Genomic DNA, 11,456 nt, shown 5'->3' on the forward strand with positions numbered 1-11,456 from the left:
AGAGTATGTAGGCAGTTCTAGGAGGATGAAGGAATTGATACCATTGACTGGTCCCCATGCTTGCCTGATCTAAATCCAATAGATGATCTCTGGGACATTACACCACCAGGTTGCCCCTCAGACTGTGCAGGAGCTCACTGATGCCCTGGTCCAGATCTGGGAACAGACCTCCCATGACACCATCCGCTGTCTCATTAGGAGCCCCAACGTTGTCAGACATGCATACAAGCACGTGGGGGCCATACAAACTAATGAATATGATTTTGAGTTACTCAATGAAATTTTGGCAAAATGGACTAGCCTAAAATTAAAATATAACACAACACATATAATACACACAAGCTTCATAATCCTACAGGTTCTTCTCAGCAGACCTACGGTCCAGTAACTAAATACCCACCCCAATTTCCTAAAGGCATCTTCAACACCCCCTGCTGGATAAGGCGGAGAGGTGCATCGGCAAACGGGCAAAACTCAAAAGCGGCACCTTGCACTAAAAAAGGATGACATTCGGGTTGGCGAGTTTAGTCCAACTTTCCAGTTTATTAACTGTCTTCCATGTCTGGTACTGACATACAGCACTTTGCAAAAATGTTGATTCACACCTTCCGTACCCAAAGGAAGAAAATAACTGACCATTGAATACACATCTAAAAAAAAAATCACATTACAGGCACAGGGAAACTGCTAAATGCTTAAACCTCCAGATAATTTCACGTGTGAGGATTAATCTGCCCCCCCTCCCCCAAATGGAGAGAATTAGGTGGACTTGTACAAAAGCAGCTGAAACAAGTTCATAAAGTCACTCCTAGGCTCAGCGAAACAGCTGACCTCCCACCCTCTGGCCACAAGAGGTTAAAAATGAAAAGTAACACTCTGAACAGGGGGCCAGCTGCAGAACAGGGCCCCAGCAGCGGGGGGGGGGGGGGGGTGCGAGCTGGCAGGGGTGTTAAAGCACCACACCCGGACCCTCACGAACGGGAAGCCTTCGCCTCGAACAGCAGCATGGTGTGTGTGTGGCTGTATGCGTGAGCATGTGAAAACTGACACACACTCGCCCCCAGTCACGCACACACACCTCTCACAGTGTCTGTTTTACAAGGGACACTACCTTAACTCAGCAGGTTGACATCGCCAACCTCCTCTTAGCTTCACTTGACTGTCACGGGCGGAACTGCGTCGGGGGGGTGGGGGTTAGGGGTGCCTCTTCATTAGAAAGAGGGAAGAGACACACACCTCCTTAGACCCCCCCCCCTTGACAATTATTTTTAGGATTCGTTATCCACGTCCTACTTATTTCATAAGCCCCTCTTCTTCAAAATAAAAACAAATAAGCGAATCCACCATTCAGTGGCCTGTGGGAAGGGGGGGGGGGGGGGGGCACTGAAGCCCCCAGACCATCCTTTAACAACCCACCCTGCTCATAGATTAAAGAGTAAAAATAAAAACACTGTGTCCGCAGCTGTCAGATGGCTACATGTTTGGACTGGCTTTAATCACATGAACTCCCCTCCCTCCCCGGAGAAGAGACGCACGCAAGCTTGGTTCGGGGGGGCCCATGGTTGGGGGGGGGGGGCGGTGGGCGGATTCTGCCAGGCAAGGGCACCCCGGTATTCATGGCGACAGTGGAATGACTCCGTCCTTGATGTTCAGGGAGGTCTAAACCAGTGCTAGCCTCGGTATCTGCATTGAATCTATATTATGTTACTGTAGTACTGTAGGAAGGGAGCAGAGGTTAAGAAGCCCCCCGCTGGGCCTTTGTGCCCCCTCCCTACGAGATGCTAACGTGGCTAAACGGCGATGAGTCGATACAGGTGGATATTCATGAAGGCGAGGCTGTCCCAGAGGGCGTCCATCAGGAGTCCTCGTCGTCCTCGTCCTCCTCCTCCTTCTTGTCCTTCTTGCCCTCGCCCTCACCCTCGCCGCTCTCGCCGCCATCCAGACGGCGCTTGCGCGTGTGGCCCCCAGGCCGCGCCTTGCTGGCCGGCAGACACTCCATCCCCAGCACCTTGTGGATCTGCCGGAAGGCGAGCAGACGCAGGGCGTGCTGCCGCGCACAGAGCAGGCGTCGTCAGCTAGGCGGCGAGCGCTACGCGCGCGAACCGAGGATGGACCCGGCGGGCCAGAGGGGCATACCTGGGCGCTGGCCGTGATGTCCTCCCTGGCCTGGTTGGTCATGCCCTCCAGCACATCTGTCTGGTCCTTCTCACAGGGGTCGAGCAGGCCCGGGCCGTCTGGAAAGGTGTGGCGCGGTGGCTTACAAACCTAGCAGACACTCGAGGCCAAGGAATGGACTGACCACGTACCTGGAAGCAGGATCCCAGTCGCCATGCACTCCAGCACTCTACGCAGGGCCTCGCCGGGGCTAAGGGGTCCGGGGGCACTGCTGATGGCTTTCTCTACCAGCAGCTCCAATGCCTATGAAGGGGGTGGGGGGGTGTGGCATCAGCATCACCCCAGCAAAGATCCAGAATGATCCAGAAGTGCTACAAACACTGTATGGGGGGACTCTTACCCAGCTGGGCATCTTTCCCCATGTTGGCACACGCCGGCAGAGGTCCTGCAGCACTCTGATGACGATCACACAAGACTGCAGGCCGTTAGCACGGGCCTGGAATACAGCGAGGACGGGTCATGGGGAGACGTCAGTGGGAGGGAGTGGAAGATGGGCCAGGAGAGGAGTCGGTGGGAGGGACTGGGGGAGGAGTCAGTGGAGGGATTAGGGGAGGAGTCAGTGGGAGGGAATGGGGGAGGAGTCAGAGGGAGGGGCTAGGGGAGGAGTTACTGAAGCGCTCAGCTGAAGAGATTGGGGGAAAGACAGGAGAGGGGTCTGGAAGGGAAGAGGAAGGGTCAGTGGGAGGGGTTAAGGAGGGGAGGAGTCAGGGGGAGGGATTAGGGGAGAACACACGGGGGGGGGACTCAGGAGCAGACATTCAGGGACCTACATTCTACTCTCACGAGGAGTGGATTTGCCCCCACAGGCCTGACAGAAGCAAACAAGAACGTGGCTCATAACAAGCACCCCCCCCCCCCCCCCACCCCTTCATCCAGGCATCCCCTACCTGGAACCACTTGGCGTGACGGAGAGTGGCCAGCCCCTCCAGGCACCTTCTCCTGTCCAGGATGTCCTGTGGGTCCGGCTCCGCCACACCTGGGAGGCAGGAACAGAGAGGATCCATACTAAAGCTGCCCCCCCCAAGAGTGACACTTTTAAACAACCCCCCTCCCCCAGAACTGGAAGACGTACTGTTCGAAAGTTTGGGGCTGAACGACAGCAGGCCTCGCTGACAGACAAGGTGACAGTTAAACCCGACGTAGGGCGTGTCACCAACAGGGCATGTGGGAGAGAGACCCCAGCCCCCGCCACACTTTCAAGAGGCCTTTTCACCTTCAATAAAAGCTTCAAAAAGATCCCTTTAAGTGATTTACACAGCAAGGATAGGAGCCGTGACTGGCACAGCGTATTGCGACACCGCCCCTTTAAGACGGTCACCTCCATCAGGTGCCGGCTGTGGGCGGGAGGGGGTGGGGGGGTGTGCGTCGGTCCAGCGACACGGGTCGCCGTGGCACGGAAAGGTCAGAGATCACCGCTTCAGGAGACAGCAAATGCCTGATGGGAAAACTACGCGCCGTGTGAATGGGGCCAGTTAGAAACCAAGCTTCCGGGAAATGCTGGAAGAAGCCAATTCACCTCGCGGTGGGGGGGCGTGGGGCATTTAGCGGGACGGACCCTGAGGGCGGGGTGCTGCGTGCTGGTTTCTCTAACCTTTCTGCGCCTGCTGGTCCGCGCCCGGGGCCGGGCCGAGCTCCTCCCTCATCAGCGGCGAGGTGAGCGATACGGTGGCCTGCATTTTGGGCTCCTTGCTGGAACAAACCACCACGCTGGCTTCCTCGGGGAGAGCCCGCACCTCATACACTTCCTCGCAAAACGTCTGCCGGTGGAAAGGACACCGCATGTTACTGCCTGCTGGGCGGGGGCTTGTCGCCGGTAAATGGGGAGGCCCACTGAAATGGGCAGACCCAAAAACACTGCAATGCATTCTGGGATCCGGTACATAGTTACTGTCTTATAGAGATTATGTGAAACAAGCAAAACGTTCAGTGTCAAATGGGGGATAAAAGCAGACGGCGCAGATGTGCCTGAAGTCTCAGTCTTGGGACCCTCTGGAGAAAGAGAGGAATTAAACCAGTGCAGATGTGGGGAGGGAAAACCCAACCACACCAGTACTTCCAGTATCAATCAAGAGTGGCTAAAATGTCGCTTCCGGATGGGTTCAGAGCTGCACTGGGAAAACATACTCCAGCCAGAGTTGTAGCACCCCGCCCCGCTTGCTCCCCCCGCCCTGCGGCACAGACGGATGATGCCCGGGTCACACGCAGCTCACCTTCAGCACCTTGGGAAGCTGCTGAGCAATCTTGTTCAGGAGGCTCACAGTGGGCTTGTGGGCCGATAGCAGGATGAGCTCCACGTTGCGGTCGCCGCGTAGCAGCAGGCCTTTGGCCAGGGTGCCCACCCGCATCACCCCCTTCAGTGTGCGCACAGGGGGCTCCGGCCTGCAGGAAGCGGGGGGACAGCAGTGCTCAGCCGTTTAAACAACAATTTAAACCAAGCTTCTCGGTTTCTAACCGCTCCGCCACCTGCTGGCCGTTCGGGGGAGTACCCTTACGCCTTCTCGCCGTCCAGCTGGGGCTCAACCTCCATCAGCGAATCGGAGACCAGCTTGAGGGCGCGCTCAGAGTGCGAGACGATCTTCTGCACGGCCTGCAGCTCTTCCTCCACCGGGTAGATGCTGGAATGTTTGGCCATGACGTGCCGGTCATCGGGGGAGTCAGGTCGCCGTGCCGGCTTGGACGAAAACACCTGGGGGAGTGAGGTTCACAGTTCAATATGCATTAACCCCCCCCCCCACACACACACGCACACCTCCCATGCCAAAGGGGGGTACCTAAGGTCAACCGGTCCCCAATCAGGCCCCAGGCATCACGGAGTGGTACTTACCAGGAGGGGGGGTACAGGCATACAAGGTCGTCCCATGAGTGGGGGGAGGGGGGCCATCCTACGTCTCTGCTCCTCCCAGTAGAGCTGCTCCTCCTCCATTCTCCTCCAGTAGACGTCCTCCTCATACCTCCTGCTGTAGGAAAAGGTGCCCGTCAATTCAGCAGACCAGGACGAGCCCCAGCAGGCTGGCAATGAGCTCTCACCTCATCTCCATGTGCCACCGCTGTTCCTCATCATGCTGCCTCTTCAGGGCTGCCTTCTGTTTCCTCAACTTTCCTTCCAGAAGCTTCCGTGCCCGGTTGCTTGGCTTGATGTCGACGGGCAGCTCAGGATTCACCTTTTTCTGTGGAAAGTGTTAGCGGTTAGCATTAGTAGTTACGGTTAACAGTTAGCATTAGTGGTCACTGTTAGTGGTTAGCATTAGTGGTCACCGTTAGCTGCAAGGTTTCACTGTAACTGTTAGCGGTTAGCATTCGCCACTAGCATTAGCAGTTAGCATTCACAGTCACTGTTAGCGGTTGGCACTCGTGGCTACTATTAGCAGTTAGCATACATGTATACCACTAGCAGTTAGCGAACTTGCTGACAACCCACCGTAGGGGATTCTGGGAGGAAGCCCACCTTGTACTGCAGCCGATGTCGGCGGCCCTTCAGGTGCATGTCCTTAGCATTGGGATCGTTGAAGCTGCACTCACACAGCTTGCAGTGGAAGCGGATTACTTTGCCATCCTCATTGCGGACCTTGGGGAGGGCGGAGGCCATGGACTATTAACCAGCTATGTTAATGTCGCACTCAAAGCGCAGTTAATCAAAAACACCATCAATAATGGGCACCACCAGCTGACCCTCAACAAGGTAAATCGATGGCAGCAATAACCAGCATCCTCTACCTCCTCCACGTAGTCATGCCCCACGGGCTGCACGTCCCCTGGAACCCCAGCCCCGTCACCCTCCTCGTCCTCGCTTGGTGGGTCAGGCCTGGGAGTCACCGTGGTCTTGGTTTCCAGTCCCTTGGCCACCGGTGCGGCAGGGGCGGGCTCGTTGGCTTGGACGAATCACACAAGCATTTCAGACATTATTGGCACCTCGCTAACCAATCACCTGTCTGGCTGTTTTAATATCCAAATGTTGTAATTAAAACATTTAACTCAGAAAAGCACCTCATTGTGGACCATAAAGGCCACCCTTTTCTAGGGATGTCTAATCCGTCCCCACTTCACACACGGGACCCGTCGCCATGACAACGGGAGGCGAGGCGCGTGGACTCACAGACGAACGTTATTTTGGGAGCAGCAGGCTTCCTGGTGGTGGGCAGGGTCCTGTTGGAGGTCACCGACGCGGCTTTAGGGGGCGGAGCTATCGTCGTCACAGGAGATGCTGAGGAGGCGGGAGTGACAGTGGGGGTCGTGGGTTTACCTGACGTTGTCGTGGTTACGGTCGGGGCAGAGTTCACAAGCACAGGTTCTGTCGATGGAATGGGTTTCCCCAGTTTGTTGTAGAGTTTGACCACCTGTAGGAGACGGAACATCAGATGTGAGCTCACTACTCGAATCCCGAGCTTCTATACACTTTTTATGGACAGTGATCGGTGAACTGCGAGGCAGAGCTGTAAACGTCACATGGCACGAATAAGAGAAGCACCAGGAGGAAGGCTCTGATTGGGAGGAACTTGGTGGGCGCTGCCTATAAAGGTGTGGCCACAACTGAGAGCCAATGAGGGGGATGCAATATGACTTAGGGAGTGGGGGAGAGGCGGGACCTTCTGATGTTTGGCTCCTCGAATGTGGGCGGCATAGGCGTCGGCCCCAGTGCAGGAGATGTCACAGAGTTCACATAGCAGCTGGGTCTGCACCCCACGGGGGCCACCACTCGGCTGACCCCCCCGCTGGGCCGATTCCTTCTTCTTGTGCTTCTGGCCCTCCAGGTGCTCCCGGTACGTCTGCGAAAGGATATAGCTATATATCAAGACGGGGGCCGCAGGCACGGACAGCTGTCGGGGCAGGGGCCACAGACACAGCCAGGCACTGACCTGCGGCCCCGCACAGCTGATCTTGCAGATCTCGCAGTAGTGCAGCTGCGGCTGTTTGGGGGGGCCCTTAGGCCGGGCCGGCTTGCTCTGGTGGAACGTTGGCTTCTTGTAGCCGCCAGTGGCGTTGCCCGTGGACGCGGGGGCTGTCGCCATGGCACCAGCCGCACTGCTCCAAGACGAGCCGCTCAGCAGCTTGGGGGCCGGGGGCTGCTGGGGTTGGGGCTGGGGCTGGGGCTGCAGCTGGGGCTGGGGGGGCGGCTGCGGAGGCTGGGAGGCCTGGAAGTAAGACGGGCTGGCTGCATAGCAGCTGGGGTCGTAGCTGGAGTAGCTGACGGCTGCAGAGGAGAACAGAGCCCCGCGTCACCGGCTCCGGCCCCCACAGCGTACAGCGCCTCTCCCAGAGCAGCCCTGAGGCTCACCTGAGTAGGCTGGCGCCGTGCTGGAGCTATAGGAGGAGCTGGGGGCATAGGAGCAGATGGAGCTGCTGGAGGCGGGGTAGACACCATAGCTGACGGCCACGGAGCTGGCAGGGGCCACCGGCTTCAGTGCCGTCACCTGCCTCTGGGGGGCAGGCTGGCTGTACGCACTCTTCGCCACTGGGGGCAGAGACAGCCAATCAGGGGCAAGCGTGCAGAGGGACACACCCACAAACAGTCCGAAGGGATGGATCACCTGTCTGGTAGTAGGTGTCTGCGGCGGTGCGCTGGACGGGCGCTGGACCGCTGCTCGCCTGGTAGTACTGCTTGCTCTCATAGGCTCCCGCTGAAGCCGCTCGGCCATAGCTGTAGCTGTCCTGGGATTTAATACAAAAATCATCAGTGTTACTCGTCAATATTCTATATTAATCCGTTTGTTAAAGCTAACAATGAAACAGGAATGAAAATGAGCACCTGTTAAGGGTGGGGATTATGAATAAAAATTACAAGATAAAATAAAAATAAACTGAAAACACAAACTAACATCCCGATTTACTGACTTCTGAGAAATACTCTATTAGTATCATCCCACCTTCTTGTGTTCGGTACAGCACCTTAATCACTCTGCCACCTGCTGGCCAGTGCACATTTTACCTGGTATGTCTGTGGCGCTGTCGTGGGCTGGGAGGCTGACTCCGGCTGCCGGGCCCCGTAGCCATAATCGGGGGCAGGGTGTATCTGGTATCCTGGATACGCCGCCGAGCCGATGGGGCGCCCAGTCTGGACCGTAGCCGGGGCGTAGGAGGCGGTCACGGCATGGGCCACGCTGGGGCCGGGCTGGATGGCGTAGCTTCCCGTGGTGGGGTGGGAATAGGCTGCGGGAGGCTGGGCACTGCAGCGGGAAGGACGGGATCGGGGGCGACGTCACCCAACGGCTTTTCCGCCAATTAATTCAACACCGGCGCAGAAAAAAACGAGATGCCAGGAGGAAGGGCTCCGAAGGTCCGCACAGTCGACCCGGAGCGAACTGCTCCCAGGACTGCGGCCCAGGGCGGGCAGGGAGCACCACGGGGAGGGCGAGTACACCAGCCAGGCGCCAGCAACGACAGCATGACGAGGGGGCAGCCGGCAGGCCGGGGTTACCCCTGCGTGAAGTTTTATTAGCGGCTTTAGATCATCACACGAAGTGCTTAATTAGGCAAGCGAGGGGCAGTCAAGGGAAGCGGGGAGGGGGGGTGGCCAGTTTATAAATAGAGCGGAGGGGACGCATGCGAGGGGCCCTGGTCACCCTGCCAGCCCATGAACTGTACAGGCTGGACGTTCACACTCTGACTCTCTGTTTTGTCACTTAACCTCTGTATACGAACCCTTTTCCTCACACTGTTGAACAAACAGGGATGCTTTGATAGGCTGTAAATCTCCGGAATTCCTGGGACAGACGCGCTCCAGATGCTAAATTTAGCCAAGCTAGCCCGGCATATGTCTGTGTCTAAAGTGTCCGGATGAGCGCCCTTCCGCCTCGGCCGTGGCGGGCATCCCCTGGGGGGGGGGGGGGGGGGGGGATTAAAGGCTGTGACATGACTCTCCTCTACCCAGGTTCCTCTGAAGTCTGTGTGTGACACCTGTAGCCTCTGCTAGCGTGTACGATACGGCCAGGAATGCAGACAGATCTCAGTTTGTTTTTATTGATTTAAAGTGACAGGAAGGGGACCTTAATCACTATGCCCCCTGCTGGCTGAATATGAGGACAACATCGCTCTTTAGTGGATGCAAGCTAAAACTTGCCCACAGCTTAATTGGTATCTGAGTGGAGCGTGGATGAGCAGTAAAGGATCATTACATGCATGTGAATAAGGTTCATTCCAAGAAAGGTGCTTGCTGTAAAGAGCTGTAAGTAAATAAAGTTTGTGAGTGACACGACGAGTCACATCCACGGGGGGCGGGGACGGGGGGGGGGGGGTACCCTATCACCGCCATCTTGCCAATCGCCCCACCGGGGAAGGACGCTTATTCTACGGCCGGTTCGCTGCCCGGCAGGAAAAGTTTCAGTGTTAAAATGGGCAACCCCTCCCACCTGAAAACACCGCATATGCAGCGGGGACGCCGCCGCTACGGATGCGCAAAACCCGCAAGCCCACCTGCCTTCATCATTACCGTACAGTGCGCTAAACTAACCAGGAGAGCTGGAAGCGAGGCGGCGGAGGAGATCAAGCATGATTTTAAACCAAGGAGACCGGATCTCGGGGTGCCGGCTACCCCGTCAGACGGGTCTGCTCTTCTCCCCTCGGTATTTCAGGATGGTGCCGTATCGCAGTTGGCACATGCATGCACGATGACCTGCCATCGGCCCCGGGCTATGCAGACAACTCAGACATTTCAATCATAATAATTATTATTATTGATAACCGTTCCCCAGAATGGCCTCTACACGCAGCCCACCCTGCGGCCGGCCGGAGCCCGACAATGGCCGTGATCTGGCTACGCCCCCAGCCGTCCTGTGCGGGTCAGGGCCGTGCATCCCCCGGACAGGCTGCACAGCCGAGCGGCAGCGGCGTCCTTTACCTGTACTGCGGACCGGCGCCATGCGCGAACCCGTAGTAGTTGCTCGCCGCCATCTTGACGTCTGCTGGGCTAGCGCGAGCGAGGAGGGGGGCGGCGGCGGCGGACGCGTTGTCACGTGACCAAGCGTCCCCGGCTCATGTGCCGCGAGTTCACACGGGCTCCATAATCCGGGTTCGCTCCGATGTCTCCAAAATCCTTTGAAAAACTGCTGTTTGTATGCAGATGTTTAACAAAACGCGAAATGTAATTCAACCTTCTCCCTGTTATAATCCATTTATTTTTTATTGTAATTTAACTTTAACGTTTAACTAACATTCATTGTTTAGTGTGCATATGCTGATTTCTCTTCGCGTTTTGTTTAACAATCATATATATGATGAATGAGTTAGTTCTTTTAAAACACAATGGAAATTGCAGACAGCGGTGCCGCTTTGTATTGCGGTAACGCATGAGAAAATGTGCTTTTATTTTACTCGTCATGAAACTACTGCAATATGCGAAAAGCATTTAAATGGTAACTCGGGTAACCTGCCGTGTCACATTTAAACGCAGCTCTGAAACAGAATCAGAAAAGCACGAGGGATTTGTTTTGGTGCAAGTGACGGCATGAAATCGAGGCAAAAACAATATCAGAAAGTGAAACGGAAATAGAAGATTTACATAAGACGTGCAAATAATAAACATGTACACATATAAGTAATCTTAGCAAAACATTTTTGGGGTATGTGCAATGAAACTTATAGATTATAAATTCCAGCGTGCTTTGCATGCGTCTTTATTTAGTTATTGCCCTCCTAAATAAAGATCCGTGAGAATCAAGAAGCACACTGGAACCTGAAAGCTTAATTGCACACACCCCAAAGCTGCTTGTACCATACATCGTGTTGTCTCTCCTTTATATGTTTATATATTTATTTGCACACTTTCATATTATCTATCTCTATTTTACTTGTACTGCCACCCAGCTGGTTCCGTACATTTACCGTGTCCTGCTCGCGTATTCCCAAAAAACACCAAAGCCACCCTGACTGTCCAGTGTAGAAGGCGAATGAATGAATTTGTTACGATTTAGTTTTTCTCCGGTTCTCAATATGTTATGCCTGTGGCAGAAGAATATAATCTCATCGGAGAAACTCTCGCTCCGACTAACTTCCAGTCCAACTCGTCTGGTTAAATATGTAAGAGGCATGTGGAGACATCACTCGATTCCTATGTCAGATCTTCCAAAAATAACTGTGGAATATATCGCCGCCGCAGGTTAGGGCAACAGGAGGTATGAGAATTAAATCCGGACTTTTGGCGTGTAGTGGGGACTTGCGACCGGATGATGCCGCTCTGTGGGTCGGCGTTCAAGAGGATAGAAAGCGCAGAGGGAAGGATACTGCTGCTCTACATCTGCGCTTGTTCGAAACCGAAGACCAAGCCCAACTGTTTAAGGGAGTGTCGGCAT

General features: G+C 55.3%; 1 protein-coding gene across 2 annotated transcripts; it reads right to left on the reverse strand.

Moving 5' to 3' along the window:
- Nucleotides 1–523: 523 nt before the first annotated feature.
- zfr2 (zinc finger RNA binding protein 2) lies at nucleotides 524–10,086 on the reverse strand. 2 transcript variants are annotated; one of them, XM_048989913.1, is made up of 19 exons: nucleotides 10,007–10,086; nucleotides 8,099–8,336; nucleotides 7,701–7,821; nucleotides 7,448–7,624; nucleotides 7,029–7,363; nucleotides 6,759–6,938; nucleotides 6,269–6,509; nucleotides 5,890–6,044; nucleotides 5,621–5,740; nucleotides 5,203–5,342; nucleotides 5,000–5,129; nucleotides 4,668–4,861; nucleotides 4,386–4,554; nucleotides 3,767–3,932; nucleotides 3,063–3,151; nucleotides 2,516–2,611; nucleotides 2,307–2,418; nucleotides 2,137–2,234; nucleotides 524–2,047 (listed from the first exon to the last, which is right to left on the reverse strand). In XM_048989913.1, the coding sequence occupies exons 1-19, from the start codon at nucleotides 10,057–10,059 to the stop codon at nucleotides 1,856–1,858; spliced, it is 3,006 nt and encodes a 1,001-aa protein (XP_048845870.1). In that variant the 5' UTR covers nucleotides 10,060–10,086; the 3' UTR covers nucleotides 524–1,855. The 2 variants fall into 2 exon arrangements, with proteins under 2 accessions (XP_048845870.1, XP_048845869.1); XM_048989912.1 differs by having other exon boundaries at nucleotides 5,000–5,132.
- Nucleotides 10,087–11,456: the final 1,370 nt, after the last annotated feature.

Source organism: Brienomyrus brachyistius, chromosome 21 (genome assembly GCF_023856365.1).
Source record: "Brienomyrus brachyistius isolate T26 chromosome 21, BBRACH_0.4, whole genome shotgun sequence".
NCBI lineage: Eukaryota > Metazoa > Chordata > Actinopteri > Osteoglossiformes > Mormyridae > Brienomyrus > Brienomyrus brachyistius.